This window comes from Xylocopa sonorina, chromosome 5 (assembly GCF_050948175.1).
Source record: "Xylocopa sonorina isolate GNS202 chromosome 5, iyXylSono1_principal, whole genome shotgun sequence".
In the NCBI taxonomy this organism is placed as follows: domain Eukaryota; kingdom Metazoa; phylum Arthropoda; class Insecta; order Hymenoptera; family Apidae; genus Xylocopa; species Xylocopa sonorina.
In genome coordinates this window covers 10,653,120-10,671,363 of record NC_135197.1, presented here as the reverse complement: position 1 = coordinate 10,671,363, position 18,244 = coordinate 10,653,120, and the positions used below count along the sequence as shown (strand labels likewise).

Sequence of the window (18,244 nt, the reverse complement as noted above, 5' to 3'; positions counted from 1 at the left end):
TCACATTATTGAATACGTGTAACATCGTACGTTCCTCTTTATTCGACGAACAATAAATATTTGGAAAAATCGTGCGTTCAAGTCAACATGGAAATAAAGATTAACTATTGTTGTCCGATTGAAGTGGTTTTAAGAACACTTTACGATATTTTCGGTTAACCGGAATCAAATAAACAATGTCAAATTGATGCTTTCGAACGTTTCTTTTACACAAATTGTACGCGTGAAATGGAAGAGGAGGTAAGGTTTAACACAAGTAAGAGGCTCAGTTGTGCTTTGAGACGAATATTTCCTTAAAATTTCAACGTTCAGGCGAATATTAATCTGTTGCTTTCAGAAGCTTGTGGAGGAATTGAAAGTGCTACAACAACTGCAACTCGAATTGCAGCAATTTCATTCTATGTTACGATACTTCAGGTTTGACATGGAAAAAATCACACGCAACTTCACTGATCTAAGTGGTAAATAATTTCATTTTCGTTAATGTTCATTAATGACATTCCATTAATATTTTTATGAACTACAGAAGTAGAAATAGAAACATTTCTTGCGAGTGAATGAGTAAAAATATACTTGTAAACATATATACAATTGACATCTGTATGCGTACATAATTAAAATTACAAAATGATGATGCATACAAGCATGGAAAGTACAGAACTTAAGAAATCATCAAATTTATCCTCAAATGCTGCGTTATTATTGCGAAGAAAATCTCTCCATGTACAAGATAGATCGTCATCTATGCTATCAGAAAACAATGACGAAGCTGAGAGAATGGCTAAGCGTCGTGAAATGGATGCTATCACATTAAAAGATAGTAGCTTAAATACAAAGAATAAACGACAGTCTCTAGGACTGAGTTTTTTAGCTAACATGTCAGCACCCGAGATGAAAAATCGTATAACTGAATGCATCAAACTTAATACTGAAAACCGAATTAATGTGAAAAATGCATTTAGTGTTGAAATAATTGATTTCATGGCTTACATGATAAAAAAACAAGATAGCGATATGTCTAATCTGCAGGTAGCCAGTACATCTCTAGATGTAAGCACAAAAATCTATGGCTTTCGAGTAGATAGTGTTCATACACAATTAATGAAAATGGCTGGTGGGTTGGATAAACAAGAAGGCGATGTTTTGGTTAATGACACAGATGAAAATGTAAATAACGAACAAGAAAGTGAAGTACACGAGCAACAAAAAATTGAAAAGAAGAAGAGAAAGACATGTAAACAAAAAATGTTCACTTCTATAAATAATTTAAAAGGAACTGTAGAGATTATGAAGCCTTCGTTGTGGATTATAGAGAATCAAGACTCACAAACTACAGACTCATTATACCAAGTTATGCTATCAAACCATGCACATTCAAAGTACTATTTACATTTGTACAATGATGTTATCGTAGATACAATAGATACGCTAAAACCAAAAGCAAAAGATGAAAACATAAAAGTGGCTATCCCAAAGATAGAAGACTTTTCTGCTCTTGAATTGTGTCCACCAGTGACCCATTTCGATTTCATAGGCTGGACCAGTGATAATGAACCAGAAGTAGATAAAAAAACACAAGCAGAAGATAGTAATGAAGGGCAATTTCAGTTTGACTTGGACATTAGTGTACCACCTGACGATGAAGTAGTCTATAACAATGCAAATTATTTAGATATCGACGATGAAGAGGAGAATGTGGATAAGTGCGCCGAAGCTCCGAAACAAATAGAAAAGATTGTAGACGTATGCAAAGTTGTATCTAATATCGGCGCAAATAAAACATCCGAGTACTCTTTTCTTCAAAAAACCGCTGTAATTCATTGGGCTGGACCATCTCATTGGAAGATAAGTAATTTTACAAAAGTTTTTGGAGAGAGCAAAACTGTAGCAACATGTCAACAGGAACCAGTTAGAAAAGGAAAGGATATAGAAATATGTTACAATGATGATGTATTAAAAGCAGGAAAACCAAAATTTACAATATCTAAAGCTTTAAAGTCAGATTTTAATAAGCTTCATGGGAGTGAAGAAACATACATACTGCCGCGAGATATGCACTATAATATCGCGAATGCAACTAAACTGTATCTCCATAAATTAATAGATATAACAGTAGAAAAGAAGGATCAGTTAAATATTACTCACATATCCAATGTAGAGGATTATGATTACAATAATGAAAATGATGTATCAAACTACTGCCCTAATATTCCTAATGAGGACTATGAGATAAATAATGACAATGATAACGAATGTAATGTAGCTGAAGGTGAAACAGAAGTACAAATGGTCTTCACTGGGGACAATTTAGTGACTGTTCCTAAATTAACGAATAAAATATCTATCGCGTTCGATACTCATGCAAAAAAGATTGATATGCGACAATTGAAAAAATCTATTTGGCGAAGTCTGGTTTTAAATAATAATACTGAAAATAATAGTGTAGAAAATATGGAAAGAAAAGAAGAAGAAAATAAAATAGAGCAGAATAAGTATTTCAGTAAAATTTACAAGCTACTGCCAAATATGTTAACAAAAACTAATATGGAAGCTCTGAGTTTTCCTATTTCTTTTGTATCTTTATTACACTTAGTAAATGAAAAAACATTAAAATTACAATTTCTTCCAGATATGTCCGATCTTATTATAGAAGCAAATTAATCTTATGTTTATAATTAATTGTAAATAAATGTTTTTTATACTATGTATAAGCACATTTGACAGTACATATAACAAAATTTTAAGTATTATAACAAAAATATGTAAGATGTGCATTAAAGAATCATTTTATTACTTTCTATTTTCGCCTAGATCTCTTAATTACCATCCACTTTTTATGTTACAAATATGTAATATAAATATATAATTGTTCATCGTCATATTTGCAATTTTTACAGATATGGATGTTGACCATGTAATGACAAAACCTGGACCATCTCAATCAAAGGATCAAAAGCAAGATTAAAATGATATAAAATTTGATTTTCATCAAAATTACATACAAAACTGTAATGGGTATTGCATTATATTTGCCCAAAGTCGTTCAATTGTTTGTTATATACCTGTATATATATATTTTTTAGTGAATGTAATAATTCTAAAACAGTAATCTAAGTATTTTCAGTACTAGTATTCCATAAATTTGAGGGATGTTGAAAGTTGCCATCAATGATTCATACAAATGCAATACAATATGATTGGGACACCACGGTATCTTTCAAAATTGATCGGAAAATGTATTTCACATCGCCTATATCGAAACATTTCAAATATGCCGATTGACGATGAAAAAACGAAGTCTGCACAAGATAAAGAAAACATGCAAAAATCGGAAAAACAAGCAAACATTAATATCAAGCCTCAACTCAAAGATTACGATTCATTTCTTCCAGATCGTAAAGGTGACATAAAAGTTTGCATGATTGGAGGTAGCGACTCGTTAACCTACGCGGTTGTTCTTCTGAAACAATCTCGCCTCATAAAACAAATACATGTGGTAGACACAAAAGATTCATTAGCCAGTGCGATATTAGATATCAATCATATTGACACGTCGCCTCGTATAAAATATTTTAAAAGAAACCAATTGAAACAGGCCCTCAAAGAAGTACTATCTCTGTTATCTTATTTCTGCTTACTTGGTCGATAATAACTTTCTCACTACATCATAATTCAGCAAAATTAATACGCGGAAATTAAAATTATTTACAGATAAATATTATAGCATTGATGGATGAGACGAATCCTAACTTGAATTTAAGTCCCACCGCTCAATTCGAGACTATATCATCGTACGTATGCGAAATGGCAGAACAAATGGCACAGCTAAGCTCGGAATCTTTAGTGGCTGTTTTTACACAGCCAATTACGGCTACGCTTCCCATAGTATCAGAAATTTATAAGCTCGCTGGATGGTGGGACCCGGACAGAATTATTGGTTCCACCGCATTTCATCGTATGAGAATGGAAGCAACAACCGCGAATCTCCTAGATTTGAATCCCGCATTCTTATCGGTCCCGATGGTCGGTGGAGCAGATTCGAATACCATTGTTCCGCTTTTGTCGTGTGCTACTCCGATCAACCAGTTTACTAATGTACGTGAGGCTATGATCACCAGTATTTTTACCAACTTCTGTATTGTAAAAGAGGACTGTTTTAATCGTTACATTGAAATCTCTAAAATTCGGATAGGTACAGGTAGATATACTATTGCAGTCGTTGCGTAGCTCGGATAAAGAAATGACAAACATCGAACGCAAAGGACCAACGCTGTCGGATGGGGCGGCTGTTGCCAAGTTGATTCTCACGCTTGCTGGAGGCCTAAGCGGGTTCAAAAATATCGTTTCCTCTGCATATGTGCGATCAAACGTTTTACCGGTTTGTCGATTCTTCGCTACTGAATTGCAATTCGGCCCCGGTGGTGTGCAAAGAAATTTTGGGCTGCCTAAAATGTCAGCTTCGGAGACGGCGCTCGTCGAACAAGCGATTCCTCTCATCGACAAATATATTCGTATGGCAATAAGAGCAGTAACAATTAATAGACACATTACACTAAGAAGTGTGTGATATCATTCTTTTCAGTCATGACTCATCTTCCATAAAAATTACGCGGCTTAATGAAATTAACTGTTTTATCATGGAGTAAAAATTCACCATTCTAACTAGAACAGATCGGCTTAGAAGAAGAAAAAACTACAACGTTCCTTGTTACATTATATTCGGTAACAAGAATATGAACGTATCGATTGTAAAGTGGTCGAGTATGATATGCTGGTTCTATATATTTGTAGGTATATTTTTTTGACAGTAGCGCATTTAACGAATCGAATAAAAATTATTCGTTTAAATATAATAATACTTCACATTAAATACAATGCTATGATAGATATTTTATTTACTGCATTTCTTTCTTATCGATGCGGAAATCGTACGCTTCACTAAACGGAACTGTATTTTTGTAATATGTATGGAGCGGCTTGTACAGCTCCGTGACCTCAGTTCGGTTTGCAGTTTCAAATGGAACGGTATTTCGACTCTACTTAATCACCGATCGGAACGAAAGTAATGATCAACGCAATGCGGTAGTACGTTTATTTAATTACGCTCGACTGGTTTATTCATGGGGAAGTGACAAGTGAGAAAAGGAATTCCCGACATCTGTTGATTTTCGACGATACAACATATTATTTACTGGGCTCTATAAATAGTGTGCACGTAGAAAAAAGTATCTATTTTACTTGAAGGTGATAATAAATCGTTTAGCTTTCCCGTACAAAGGATGTTCATAGCCTATACAATCTATAAATACCAGAACAAAACGCACAGGGATTTAAATTTGGGTCGAGTGCACGTAGATTCCGCCCGGCTAGGCTATTTTAAAATTGCATGAACCTGTTATTTTGACATCTTACGTTTGAGCTGTTTTATCTACGTTTATTCAAAGATTTTCTGCTTTGTAGAAGGGCTGATTAAAATTTTGACACCATGGGAATAATATTATCAAGATTTCGTGTAAGTCTATGTCAATAGTTACTGAAATAACATTAATACTATCTCTCATTAAGGTTAAAATTCTGTCAATCATTTTTTTTTCTTCACGGTGCATTTAAGAATAATTGAATTATTACAGCATCTGGAAAAGAATAGGAAAGCTGTATCGCGTAATATATTGTATTTTTTAATATCAAAATGCAATTAAGTAAATAATATTGATTTATAGTTGATTTAGCTTCAATTTGATAAGCCACTTTCTAGGTTAGGCGCGAAGATAAGGTACTTTTAAAAACTTACTGAAAAGTAACATATGTGTACTTTATCAAAAATATAATTCGATATAGAGTTAGTACTTTTATCAGATTTATAATGTTCAAGTTTTTTAATTTAAACTTCATCATTTTCTTTGATTGAAACTCATCGAATGATTAATCAAAATTGACTGTTAATTTATGCAGTAAAATTATCATGCGGTACAAAATTACCATTGAATGACATTACATTAAAGGTGTTTGAATTTTTCATATACAAAGTAAAAGCGTCAACGATAACATGAAACATGTAGTAGTGTCTGTTTCACAATTGTGAAATTTTTGTTGCTGTATAAGATTTGTAAAAAATACAATTATATGCAAAGTTCTGTTTTATATGCAACGCAATGAAAGAATATGAAAAGAAAATGTTACATAAAAATATGATACATATTTAACATAAATCGTGGTTTAATATGCTAAGCATGAAACTTTAAGCTTTAGTACTAATTATTATTCCATGGATACTTTTGGTTCACAGTGCTGAATTTATTTGAATTTAATAATTCAGTCTTCTCTTATATACAATATATTTATATATTGTAAATGCACATAAAGTTAATTATATATAAAGTTATTTTCTGTTTTATTCATTATGTATTTAGTTTTTCACAAGGCACATAATATATTACTCAAAAAGTATAGTGAATACTTAAAGAAAATTAATAAGTTGTACTAATGAATTATTTTACATTTCAGAAAAGGAAAACGACAATTGAAATTTTAGAAGATCTTGATGCGGTAAAATATTTATATTTATTTAAATGCATTTATGTCTTCATACTTTAATGAATGAACTAATAAATATTTTTTCCAACAGAAAATCAGACAAATAGAAAGATATGGGCATAGCACAGAGCAGAGACACAAAAAAATTGTTGGAATTCTAATTTTATACAGTATAATACTTTACATTGTGACAGCATTAATTTTTTACTTCTATTTCTTCCCTGCATCATTGTACGATCAAATATTCTATATTATTCCATTATTAATTTTTCCAATTTTGTAAGTTCTTATTCTCTCTCCAATTGGGCATTTATCTTTTCTTCTTAAATTATTTGCTAATTTTTCTGCAATGTTTTATTGCCACAGAATACTACTTACAAAAAAGATGGTCACATGGTACTATAGACGAAAAATTTCTGAAAACCAAGAAAAATTAAGTACTATGCAGTTGGAGAAGAAGAAAATTCTAGAAGAAGTAACTGAAACTGAAACGTATAAAAAGGCTAAAGAAATTCTTTTAAAATTTGCCCCTGATGAACTTAGAATGAGCACTCCTGTAAGTGACTAAAAAAATTTGATTCGAACTTGAGTGTAAATTTTTTTTATTTTAATTATATTTAATGTATTTTTTCATTTACATTTTCCTTTAATTAATTACATTTTTTTCTTTTACTTTGCAGTTGTCTCCACAGGTTTGTATGTTGTGCCCATTAAGTAATTTCCTTGAAATAAAATTATCGAATAATACGAAAATATTTATTTTCGGCTTACAAATTATTTTGAAGGCAGTTAAAAAAAACAGAAACAATAGATAGAAAATCTAGTAAGAAAAGGTTTTATTTTAGCCCACTTTTAAAGTGTCATCATCATCATCATCAGAAACACCACAACGACTTTCTTCGCCGCGAATTATATCCCCAATACCTTCGTCTGGTGATCTGAGGAGACGAGTAATAACGAGTCAAAATCAACCACTAAATGTGCAAAGTGGTACACCCGCTAACACTGGCCTTGTCCCAGTTGGCACAGCTCCCATTCAGAACCCGCAAAATACTCCCTTCCAGAGTGGTGTTAGAGCAATTAATTCTCCAGTCATGGGTTATCGTTAGTATTTATAGGACTATAGTTATTAATGATTATATTTTTTTTTATTTATGTATCCTTTTATTGTGTGCTACCTTTCTTTATCTTTAATTTATCAAAGCCGTACGTTCTGTCTGTTTCTCTCTTCGTTTTTAATATATCGCGTAAAATATTATAGACGATCATAACAGACACTTATACGGTTAAAAAATTAAAAAAGAAATTATAATACAGGGATTCCTTTACCTCGCCCAATATTACCACGGGAAAGGACTTACTTAGATCGAGTGATCAACTATCTTGTCGGAGATGGTCCGACCAATAGATACGCATTAATTTGTCGACATTGCGGATCGCACAATGGAATGGCTCTAAAAGATGAATTTGAATATTTTGGTAAACATTTATTATGGAAAGTGAAGCATAAAGATTGAATTGTAATACTAAGTATTCAGAGTTTATGCATTTTTATTTCATAGCATTCAGATGTTGTTATTGTAACTTCTGGAATCCTGCAAGAAAACAGAAGCCGTTTATGACAAAAATGGATGATACATCTGTTTCGAACACGTTTGAAGAGAAGGACTCAACTACCGCGAATTTGGAACATTCAAAGCATGAGCAAGTAGAAACAGTCCCATCAGATTCAGGTTCGTATATGAAGTTGAACAATTATTCTCGATGAAAGAAGGAACAGAAATTAGTTGAAAATAACTTTTAGATTCAGATATCGAGGTAGTTGAGCGACCTACGGAAGGAGCAACAGAAAACACTGAACGTATCACCGAAGTAATTGAAGATACGTGTGGTAAGAAAGATTTTTGTTAAACAGAGTTACAAATTTTGTCAACATTATTTTTATATTCTAAGTAAATATATTCGTAGATGAACCAGATGCTGAAGAATATCAATCAAAAGACGTTAAAAATTCCGAAGAAAGCGTCGAAAAAATGGACATTGATGAATTGTCTTAACAAATTTTTTTTTTTATACAATTCGTAATTTGAAACGACGTTTTACCATTTAATTGGGTAATTGATTTTTTAATCAGAGATTTTTTCACAAGGAGCCGCACTATAGGTGCGCGCATTATAGTAATTCACACACGGATCTTTGTTACTAGCTATTGTTGTTTCAATAATTAGTTAGCAAATAACTCTAGACCTGCAGTTCACTGATTAGAAATTACGTACAAACGCCAATTACAAGCGTAATTACAACCAAATCGTTACACGGGTGATACAACACGGAAATTCGTTCCGAAAATGATGAAATTGTCACGCTTTTACGTGGAGAGGTGTATATACGCGTAGCGGAAATGCAAATTCTATATTATTAAAGAAAATTTAAGAAAGTAAAAAGTATCTTACGTATGTGATACCTAATAATATAGTATTTACAAACGCTACGTACATACTGTATTCTTGTATACAAGTGAAAGATCATTCCAAATTGTTCTTGTTAGGATTTTGCGTAACTGCGAAATGAAGCAAAATAATCACGAGTACTTAGAAAAGATGTTGCCGAACAATGTCTTGAATTCCCTTAGTAGGTATTTGCTTCATCTACCCGTTACTTGCAAAATCGTAAAATTTCTTAATATATACAGAGTTGAAGAAACATGTGAACGTCTATTGAAAAATTTTTACAAATAGTAGTCAATAATACATTTCGTGTAAGACTGCTTATCTCGTCAATAGCGAAAATTAGTATTTATATTAAGATAATCATCATTTATATTTGTTCTCTTTTAAGAACTTACATGAATTCGGTTCTCTTTCTATCTATTATCATTTTACATATCAAATGATATTTATATATATTCTTCCATTAAATAGCATCATTTTGCAAACAATATATGCAATTTATATGCTCGACTATGTTGTGTTGGTAGATTGGGTAGACCATCATTCTATATTATAGAAAATGTGTGGATTTTTTATGTCCATAATTTATATAAAAGAATGTAAATATTAAAGAAGAAAGTATCCATTTTTTTTTTCACCGAACTATTTCCTTAATTAAAGCATTATTGTGATAACAGCACATTTTCTGTGTTCTATTAATGTATTAGAAGAGGATGCAATTCGCGTTATGTACGAAAAGGAATTATGTGTTTAGTAAAAACGCATCATTTCTCTATGCAAGCCACTTACACAAGTTATAAGATAATTTGTTCTTTGAAAAATGATTTTTATTTACTTTAAAGAGTTACAAAACTCTTTTGTTCGCCACTGTGCTTAAAAACATATGGTATTTATTATACAACTTAATGTGATTAAAAAAGAAATGTATTTATATGGCGAGCAAAGCTGTTTAAATGGTTATTGTTAAAAGAAAATATACTTTTCAATAAAAATACACATCATAATTCCCTTCAGTTACAAAATCGACCATTATAATTGAGTCATTTTAGAAAAAAAAATACTTTTTACGGAACATTTCTTAAAAACTAAATGTAAAATAAAAATTGTAATAACGTTAAGATTCACGCATATCCGTTAAAATTCTCATCAGACATTTAACGCGTTCTTTTAATCGTTATACATGTAATTAACAGTCTCTTTAGAAATTGTTACCGAAACAGAAGTTATAAAGGTACAATGCCGCCTCTGTTTCCCTCACTTTCTGCAGCCAATTGCGGGTGGTGATTTAACAACGCGTTCGTTGGTTCCTTGTGTTCATAAAAGTAGCAAACCTATGCCCATTCGGGCACACGTGTGAACTGGTCTCAGTTTACATGGTAAAAATAGTACTCGATCGTCGACGGATTATCGTTCGAGGTAAATCTAACGATTTTTTCGGCATCGTTCTCTAATGATAGGAAAAGAGCGCGAATATCGGGAGACAAGTAATAAACATATCTTTTTACGCGAATCATATCGCGTGTAACGCTCTATTGTCAATGATGAACGTGTGAGATGTTTGTGCCTTAACGATCTTCATTCATGAAATTCATCGTGTTTAATAACGATATAAATGATCGTGTAGGGATACGTACAGGCTGAAAACGTGTTACTCGTTACAATTGAAGTGCGGTTTAATTCGTCACGATAACTAAGGAGAGATAAGAACGGGAATTGTCGATTATATTTTAGCAAGTATTTTTCGACTACTTTTAGTAGGCGCCATAACAACGTCCATTTGTGACAATCATTGTGCGATAAGTGTTTGTTCTCCCCGTTCGATTATTTTATATTTGTTAGTAACACTTGATTTATTTGCCAGTTTCATTGGTACCGCACTTCCAGACGTACAAAATTGTTTGTAATCGTTGAAGGTCGTAGTACGCTCAAGGATATTCTAGGTGGGGCGGACTTTCTTAACCCGGTATAAAACACGTGCGATCGTCTTTTATAGAACGCTCGTGCTGATTTCTAAATTATGTTTAAGATAAGATACTTTAACACTGTAGCCGAATTGTATTAATATTTTTGCATCTTACACGTGATTAATTTGTTTCTCCCTTGGTGTACGATGGTATATCGAACAGTATCTAATGTAATCTTTCATTTTTAGATCAATAAATATGCCGGAACTGACTGAACTTGACAAGGCTGCAAGCTCCGAACCTACCAAGGTTGAAGCTACTGCCGCAGGATCTGGAACTGATTCGGATTCCGATGACACTATTCCAGAACTGGACGATGCAGGTGCCGGTGGCCCTGTTGGTTTCCCTGGGACAACTGTCACCGGATTGCCCATCGATATGGTTTCAAAAGCGAAACAGAGTCGAGGGGAGAAGAAGGCTAGGAAGCTTATGAGCAAATTAGGATTAAAGCCTGTATGTTGAATGGACTTTGTGTTATGCTTCTGTTTCGATATGATCGATCAAATAATTGAAACTATCTTTGCTAGGTACAAGGAGTTAACAGAGTAACTATTCGTAAATCAAAGAACATCCTCTTTGTAATTAATAAGCCAGATGTACTGAAAAATCCAGCCTCGGATACTTATATAGTGTTTGGAGAAGCTAAGGTACAGTTTTTTGTGCTTAATCTAAAATTGTGTATGAGAATGTAAAGTTTTGGGGAGAAAATGATGATAAATTTTGTTTCGCATATTTGAGCTGAAGAACTGTTGAGAAATTCCTTGGCAGACTGATGCGTATAATCACCGCGCTTGTTTCTAAATATTTTATTGCTCTTAATTACGAGAAAAACCTATTTCTTCTGCAGATTGAGGATCTCAGTCAGCAAGCTCAGGTAGCAGCAGCTGAGAAGTTTAAGGAACCACCAGTTATTCCAGCAACTGAAGCTGGTGGCAGTACTACGGTAAGATATTACGTGTTATTCTTATAATAGGTAGGTGTAACATCTCATTCTAATTCCGTGTTTCGAATTTTGTGTTTTTGAAGGTGGTTGCACCGATACAAGAAGAATCAGAGGAAGAAGTCGACGAAACGGGCGTCGAGGAAAAGGACATTGACTTAGTAATGTGTCAAGCCAATGTATCTCGAGGGAAAGCTATTAAAGCTCTAAAAAATAATCAGAATGATATTGTCAATGCTATTATGGTAAGCCTTTAAATAGAAATACGATAATAAGCGACGGTAATAACGCGTGATGATTAAAGCAATGGTTTCGCTTTTATTCTAATCAGAATTAAAATATTGTTGATAACCTTGGCAGACTGATTAAATGTATATATAATGAGAACGGTTCTCTGCGCGTAATTCGAAATATTTCTATATCTATTTTCGTCTGTTTCAGGAATTGACAATGTGATGAAGCTGTTTAGCAGTAGGATGCGCTACGTCGTAGCTCGCATTGTGAGGTCGTCTTATTTTATCATCTGCGTCATCAGGAAAAAACATCATCCTTCTTTTTGTCTCATTACATTGAAAAGATTATGCTCGAATATTGGGGAGACCTGAGTTTGCACGGAGACCGTGATGCTTGTCTCAAAAAATCCACATGTATATACATAATTCATATGAACAAAAAACAAATACACTAAGGCCACTATCTCGTTTGCTTATTGCTTATTAAGGGAAAATATGCCTTTTATAGATGAACTTCTGGACTTTGTATCGGAAAAGTCCAATTCGATTCGAAAATTAATTTGCAAGTATAGCTGTAAATAATGTTTCGCGAAGGAATTATTTTAATTGTCCGTGGCGCCATCTCTGTGAGAATCGCTCAAACTGGACGTCGTTATTGACAGCAAAGTGAACTGGTATCGCCATCCTTCGGGGAAACGCTCAAACTGTTCGCGCAGCGTTATCGGCAGCGAAGTGAACATCGAATAACTAGTGGCGTCATCTATGGAGAAGCACTTGAACTATTTGCGAAGATGGTTCAGCACTTTCTACAGAGACGGCGCCACCAGTCACACAGTAGTACACTTCGCTGTCGATAACGCTGTGCGAACAGTTTGAGCGTTTTCCCGAGGGATGGCGCCACAGGTAATAAAATGCAATTTTTTTTAAATAAATTATCCCTACGACATAATTTGTTGCAGAAATTAACACGAAAAGGCATTAAAACTACTCGACAACATGATAAAAACTTGAAAATGAACTTAAAGGCATTCTTTAAAAAGTTACCCCCTTCGAATTTCTCTAAATCAGCTTTCAAACCAATCTAAATACCAAAGGTATCGAACGTGGTGCAATAAGCGTTTAAATAATTGTTATACTAAAGTAAGAGAATGTAGAGAGTATATTCTATTCGTTGAAAGCTTTACTATGGTCAGTACATATGCGGTTACATCAAATCGCGATGAGGGTAGCTAAGGGATGATACTCCCAGCGATGGCTCCGCTCGGCGAAAGTTTTATAAGCCGTTTCGCGCACGTGTCGCGACGTACTCGCCGGCAGCAGGGGCGTGAAAAAACCGCGATATTAGAGCGTGGACGTGGCCATTCTCTCTATCCATCCGGGAATCCGCTAATATTTGAGATTTCGGTCTCGTATACGAGGCTTCTACCCACGGGTGACATCTGGCGCGGATCTTAAGGCGCTTTATTGCCAGCAAAAAGCGTTCAAGCAATATTGTCACGTAATAAAGGGACACTCGGGAGGGAAACACCTGCGGGACACGAGTAATCGAATCTCCATTCGGTCGGCCATTGCCGTTTTCCGGCCTCGTACCCCGTAAAACGATCACGGATTGTTTCATAAAAGTGTTACACCCTTGTCGAAATGAAAAATGCCGATCTCCCAGCGAGTCTCGAGGCCTGAACTGCTTCTGCGATCTTCGAACGTCCCCCTTTCACGCGAGTCAACCCTTCGCGGTGCGCGCGCCGAAGCGGAGGACGAGGAGGAAGTCGAGGATTCGCGAGGCTCGCGAATGGCGCGACTGGCCATCGCGGGGAACGGAATAAAAATAGTAAAAGAACGAAAAGGAGGAGACGGGCAGAGAGAGGAGAGGTGGCTGGCAGCCGATCCGTCTCCGGCGTGTCTGATTGTTCCCTTAACGATCGGCTGACAGCGAAGACGTATGTCGGTGCCATCAGATAATGCGGCCGGCGTCGATGTGTACGCGGGCCCGTGGTACGCGTAAGCGTTTTGTAAACGCTTCGCACGTCCCCGTTGCCGGCGTTCGTTCGGCGACATCTTCATAACGCGGCCCGCACAAAGGGACTGTCATGTCGCGTCATGCCTCGCGAGCACTGATCCGGGTCCTTTGGTCGATCAACGAGCCGTGTGCCAACTCTGTAGTCGTCGATTTTCCTTTCTTTTTGGGGCGAAGGGGTGTAGTAGCAGAGGTGATCGAGAAAGAAATTTCATAGGCTATAGTTAGGCCAGTGAGGTTTCATCATTCTTGGGGAACCAAGAGCTCCGTGTCTTTGGCAAGCGTCCATCGTGTCGAGTTCCCTGCAATGGCAGTATGGAAATTCGTTCGCAGCGCAGTTTTAGCCGCCGTACTCTCGTCGAACTTTTCGTTCGTGCTCGCTCTGGTATCGTCGCGTTTAACGAGCCGTTGACGAGTCGTATGAACACGTTTACCCTTTCGACGAGCGTGCACACGCGCCCCTCGCCGACCACGGGTTCGCCGTGAGAGTTTTGACGCGCCACTTTTAAAACGGATTGACGCGCGTCGGTTTCCCGCTAATGGGCCGGTATGCATAAACGCGCCGCGATAAGGCCTGCTATTTGACGGGCCGTTTCGCGCGTTCACGTAAACGCCGAGTTAGCATCGCGCCGAGGTTGCTCCTTCCATCTTGGAGAACGCGAGGCAACGAGCCGCGGCGTGAACAGCGGAAGGCTGAGATCTACGAACCAGCTGGGTATCGTTCCTCGATTCGAAGGGGGGTACGGAATAGAAACTGTAACGTTTCTGAGAAGTACTTTATCCGCGGGAGATTTTCAATTGTTTTTAATACACACACACATATACACGCATACACATTCTCATCTGGTAAGAACGGATCGTTCTCCACTATGTAACGATTTCTTATTACAGCAACCACGATGCCCTCCTCTCACGAGCGCAAGAGATAAGAACCACAAGCCAGCAACCGGACCGCATCGAAACCACGAGTATTAAAAGCGCGAGTTACCAACGAAAGAAGAAAGAAGAAGGAAGAACGGAGGCGCGAGAAGAGAAAAGAACAGATCCGTCGAGCCATGTGGCAGGCGCAAACGGTGTGAGTAATGGCGCCGGCCAATCGCTTCCAGCTCTTAAAACACGAACGCACCTCTTATATCCCTCTCCTCGTCGCTCTATCTCTCTCTCTCTCTTGTTCCCTTCTACTCGAGCATCACTCAATATTTCCCCTCTCGGTCCCACCGATGAGATACGTATAATAACGAGCGAGCTATCATCAACGGGATCATTATCATCGATCGATCGACGGCCTTCGCGTCTCTTCTCTTTTTTCATACCTCCCCGCCCTTCCTTCCTTCCGTCCTTCCTTTCTCTCTCTCTCTCTCTCTCTCTCTCTCTCCCCATGGCTGATGCGCGATAAATAGAGGCCACTCGGATGAAACGGACACGCTCGCACCACAGGGTGGACAAGGGGGAGTTTAATGACGAAATTATACCGACGGCGTAACCTCGGTGTCCATGAAGACGTAATATTTTTCTGCCAGTGCGAAACGATCGTTTACGGGCCGGACGAGGGCGCCCAGAGGGCTCCGTGGGTTCGCGCGGCCACGAAAAACGAACGAGCACGCGCGGACGGGCCCCGATTTCCGCCGCGCTGCGCCCTCGTCGACCGTCTCGAGCGGGCCAGCTCGAATTAAGCAATGAAATTATCGTACGCGCCGCGTTTACAGCCTCGCCCGATATTTACTGCGCGCCGGAGAACGCTCGATAAATATTAATACCGAGAGATTGAAACCGTCGCGGTTCGCTTCTTCGAGAGGGTGTCCGCTCTCGCGCGTCGATCGTACCCTCGGATGCGGTTCGTGGTGCACGCGCGGAAATTACGGGGATAGGCGGGGATGCAAGCGTTTATCTGCTCGCCGGTTGAACGTGTTTAATTAACAATTCTCGTGTTTGGGAAGCGTCGATTGAAACGCTTGATACGCGTTATTGCTGCGGGTGAGAATTCGAAGCGTGAGCGTTGTCAAGATCGAGCCGCGTGGAAGTGGTTTCGCCGAGCTTAATTCGATTGTTACATGCGAACCTTACATCGCCACGGTCTTAATCCCATTATGGGATAAAGTGCCGCGTGAAACGGGGACAAGCGCCTCGCGCGACGGCCTGAGAAGCATCGTTAAGGTTTCTTGCAAATGGCTGCCGATCCTGTACACCAACTTCATCCTCCATTTAAGAAGAGGCAAACTTAATCGTCCTCAGCGTCGCGTAACTAAAATTCACGCCAACTCGACCTCCTTCTGCGATGGTAGAAAGGAAGTCTTCGTTCATTGTGCCGCGAACCAGATCCGCCAATGGTCCCAACTTCCGTGGATCGGTCTCGTCAAAAATCTGCCAGCCGTTTCCTGGCGGGGAACGAGCCGCTGAAACCGCAAACGGCTCGCCAGAGATAAGCGGTTTCCGTTCGCCGTAGATTTCCCGAACGGCTGCGCTCGAAGAAATATCGCGGAGCCATCGAGCTGGGCGGCAGTAAAACTTGGAACGGACGTGGAATTAGCGAATGCTCGCCAGTGCCACGACGAGGAGGACCGGGTGTCGCAGGATTATCCGTCGAGCGGCCGTTTTCGCGGCCAATATGGCGGCCCCGCGCAAGAACCGGAACTGGCTCGGTCAGCAGAACCGCGCCCCGCGTTCTATCGGTATTAACGTTGCTCAGCGGCTCGAGAGTTCCTTCTTTCGCGGCGTTTACCTCGAACTGGATGATCGATGATCCTGGAGTCAAGAAAATTGCTACGATTATCCTCTCCTGTTTCTTGGTTCCGCTCGACTATCGTTCGACCTGATTCCTTGGGAAATCGGTTCGTTGGGGATGAAATTACAACTGCCCGCGGCTCCTGATGGGTCTTATCACTGTTGGGGGTTGTTAAGCTTTCCAAGAGCGTCGAGGGACTCGAAGGGATCTCCGTCGATCGTTCCAATTCGCCACGTTCACGTAGCAATCCGTGGTTGGTTGTTCCTCTCTCGAAGATTTAGGTGGTCCGTGGAAAGCGAAACTTGCTCCGTGGTTCGTCGAGCAAATTATGGAGCGTGACCAACGGCGGAGTCACAATATTTAAGGCTAGCGAACCGATCGCGGGTTCGCCTCGAATTTTCGGGACGCGCTACCTGGGAGAAACGCGCGGCTCCTTTAAACCGTGCCGTGTGACGAATCGTTCGAGCATCGGTTTCCAAATTCGGCGTTTCTCGGCGTTAAATATCGCGTGGAACTCTGGGTACGGGGATACCTGTCGTTTCGGGGGCGGCTCGCAAGATTTTCCTTCCGATTAGACGAAACGACGGGTTCCACGTTTGTTGCTCGTTTTAATAGCCGCCATTCCTCGGTGCACGTGTGCCGCGCGGGCCAATAAATTAGCAGAGAAAGGGAAACGGTTGTGTCCGTTGGAAAAGATACACATAATTTAGCACTTAATTCCGTCGTTGCTGACAGACGTCGACTCGACGGAGCGATTGATACCTTAATGGTAAATAATACGTCCGCAAATACCAGGATGGAAGTGTCGAAGTTTCACGGCGGCTCCACCGCCATTACGGCGCACGCGAATCGGCCTCAAGCGACAGACGGTAATTGCGGTAGGCAAGCGCACTCGTATCGAGGATGATTCGATGTATCAATCGAGGATTCCACGGAAAATCTTGCGCTGTTCGAGAAAAGCGTTTCATCCTTAACCTTGTATTCCGATTGAAATTCCTGCACCTCGTCCGGGGAGGTTCCTCTAAAGGAGCCCTTTGGACTCTCGTCGCGTTTGCACAGCACCCCTAAGAGGGCACGAGCAAAATCGTGGTTGCCGGAGTCTCGTCGAGGAAAAAGAGAGAAGTCGACGCGATCCGGCGTGTTCGCCGTGCGACAGCGTCGTCGGCGCGGCGCGGCGCGTCTCTCGCGTCCGCCGCGTCCGAAGAAGGTAATACGGTCGAGGAGCAAAAGGGCCGAAAGACATCGTCCGTCGAGTAATTACATGCCCCAGGAGAGGCCGGCAATGGGATCCGAGGAACCCGCGCGGTTAGAAGTAGGTGGTTAAGGGTTTAGGTGTGCCGGCTTTGCGGGGAGGGTGAAGAGGGTAGGAGGAGTAGGAAGGGGGAGG

General features: G+C 38.9%; 3 protein-coding genes across 5 annotated transcripts; all 3 read left to right on the top strand.

The window, feature by feature from the left end:
- Positions 1 to 3: 3 nt before the first annotated feature.
- Positions 4 to 2,661, top strand: LOC143423913 (condensin complex subunit 2). Of its 3 annotated transcripts, none has more exons than XM_076895557.1 (3): positions 4 to 240; positions 341 to 461; positions 533 to 2,661. In XM_076895557.1, the coding sequence occupies exon 3, from the start codon at positions 628 to 630 to the stop codon at positions 2,659 to 2,661; it is 2,034 nt and encodes a 677-aa protein (XP_076751672.1). In that variant the 5' UTR covers positions 4 to 240; positions 341 to 461; positions 533 to 627. The 3 variants fall into 3 exon arrangements, with proteins under 3 accessions (XP_076751672.1, XP_076751671.1, XP_076751673.1); XM_076895556.1 differs by having other exon boundaries at positions 338 to 461; XM_076895558.1 differs by having other exon boundaries at positions 313 to 461.
- An 889-nt stretch (positions 2,662 to 3,550) lies between these two features.
- Positions 3,551 to 5,424, top strand: LOC143423915 (malate dehydrogenase, mitochondrial). Its single transcript, XM_076895559.1, has 3 exons — positions 3,551 to 4,095; positions 4,193 to 4,561; positions 4,974 to 5,424. Exons 1-3 carry the CDS (start codon positions 3,730 to 3,732, stop codon positions 5,064 to 5,066), a joined length of 828 nt encoding a protein of 275 aa, XP_076751674.1. The 5' UTR covers positions 3,551 to 3,729; the 3' UTR covers positions 5,067 to 5,424.
- Positions 5,116 to 12,584, top strand: Lnpk (zinc-ribbon metal-binding protein lunapark). The gene is made up of 16 exons (XM_076895856.1): positions 5,116 to 5,512; positions 6,505 to 6,546; positions 6,626 to 6,813; positions 6,901 to 7,094; positions 7,393 to 7,638; positions 7,852 to 8,013; positions 8,097 to 8,267; positions 8,339 to 8,425; positions 8,503 to 8,584; positions 9,083 to 9,165; positions 10,683 to 10,818; positions 11,137 to 11,401; positions 11,476 to 11,595; positions 11,796 to 11,891; positions 11,975 to 12,133; positions 12,330 to 12,584. The coding sequence occupies exons 1-16, from the start codon at positions 5,486 to 5,488 to the stop codon at positions 12,342 to 12,344; spliced, it is 2,073 nt and encodes a 690-aa protein (XP_076751971.1). The 5' UTR covers positions 5,116 to 5,485; the 3' UTR covers positions 12,345 to 12,584.
- Positions 12,585 to 18,244: the final 5,660 nt, after the last annotated feature.

Bases quoted from the DNA above. Each gene is read 5' to 3' on its own strand.
- Lnpk (XM_076895856.1), top strand. From the start codon at position 5,486: ATGGGAATAATATTATCAAGATTTCGT. The intron at 7,095-7,392 runs GTGACTAAAAAA...CCACTTTTAAAG, and splicing joins TAGAATGAGCACTCCTGTAA to TGTCATCATCATCATCATCA. The intron at 9,166-10,682 runs GTAGGTATTTGC...ATAACTAAGGAG, and splicing joins CAATGTCTTGAATTCCCTTA to AGATAAGAACGGGAATTGTC.
- LOC143423915 (XM_076895559.1), top strand. From the start codon at position 3,730: ATGGATGAGACGAATCCTAACTTGAATTTAAGTCCCACCGCTCAATTC. The intron at 4,096-4,192 runs GTACGTGAGGCT...AAATTCGGATAG, and splicing joins CGATCAACCAGTTTACTAAT to GTACAGGTAGATATACTATT. The intron at 4,562-4,973 runs GTGTGATATCAT...ATATGTATGGAG, and splicing joins GACACATTACACTAAGAAGT to CGGCTTGTACAGCTCCGTGA.
- LOC143423913 (XM_076895557.1), top strand. From the start codon at position 628: ATGATGATGCATACAAGCATGGAAAGTACAGAACTTAAGAAATCATCA.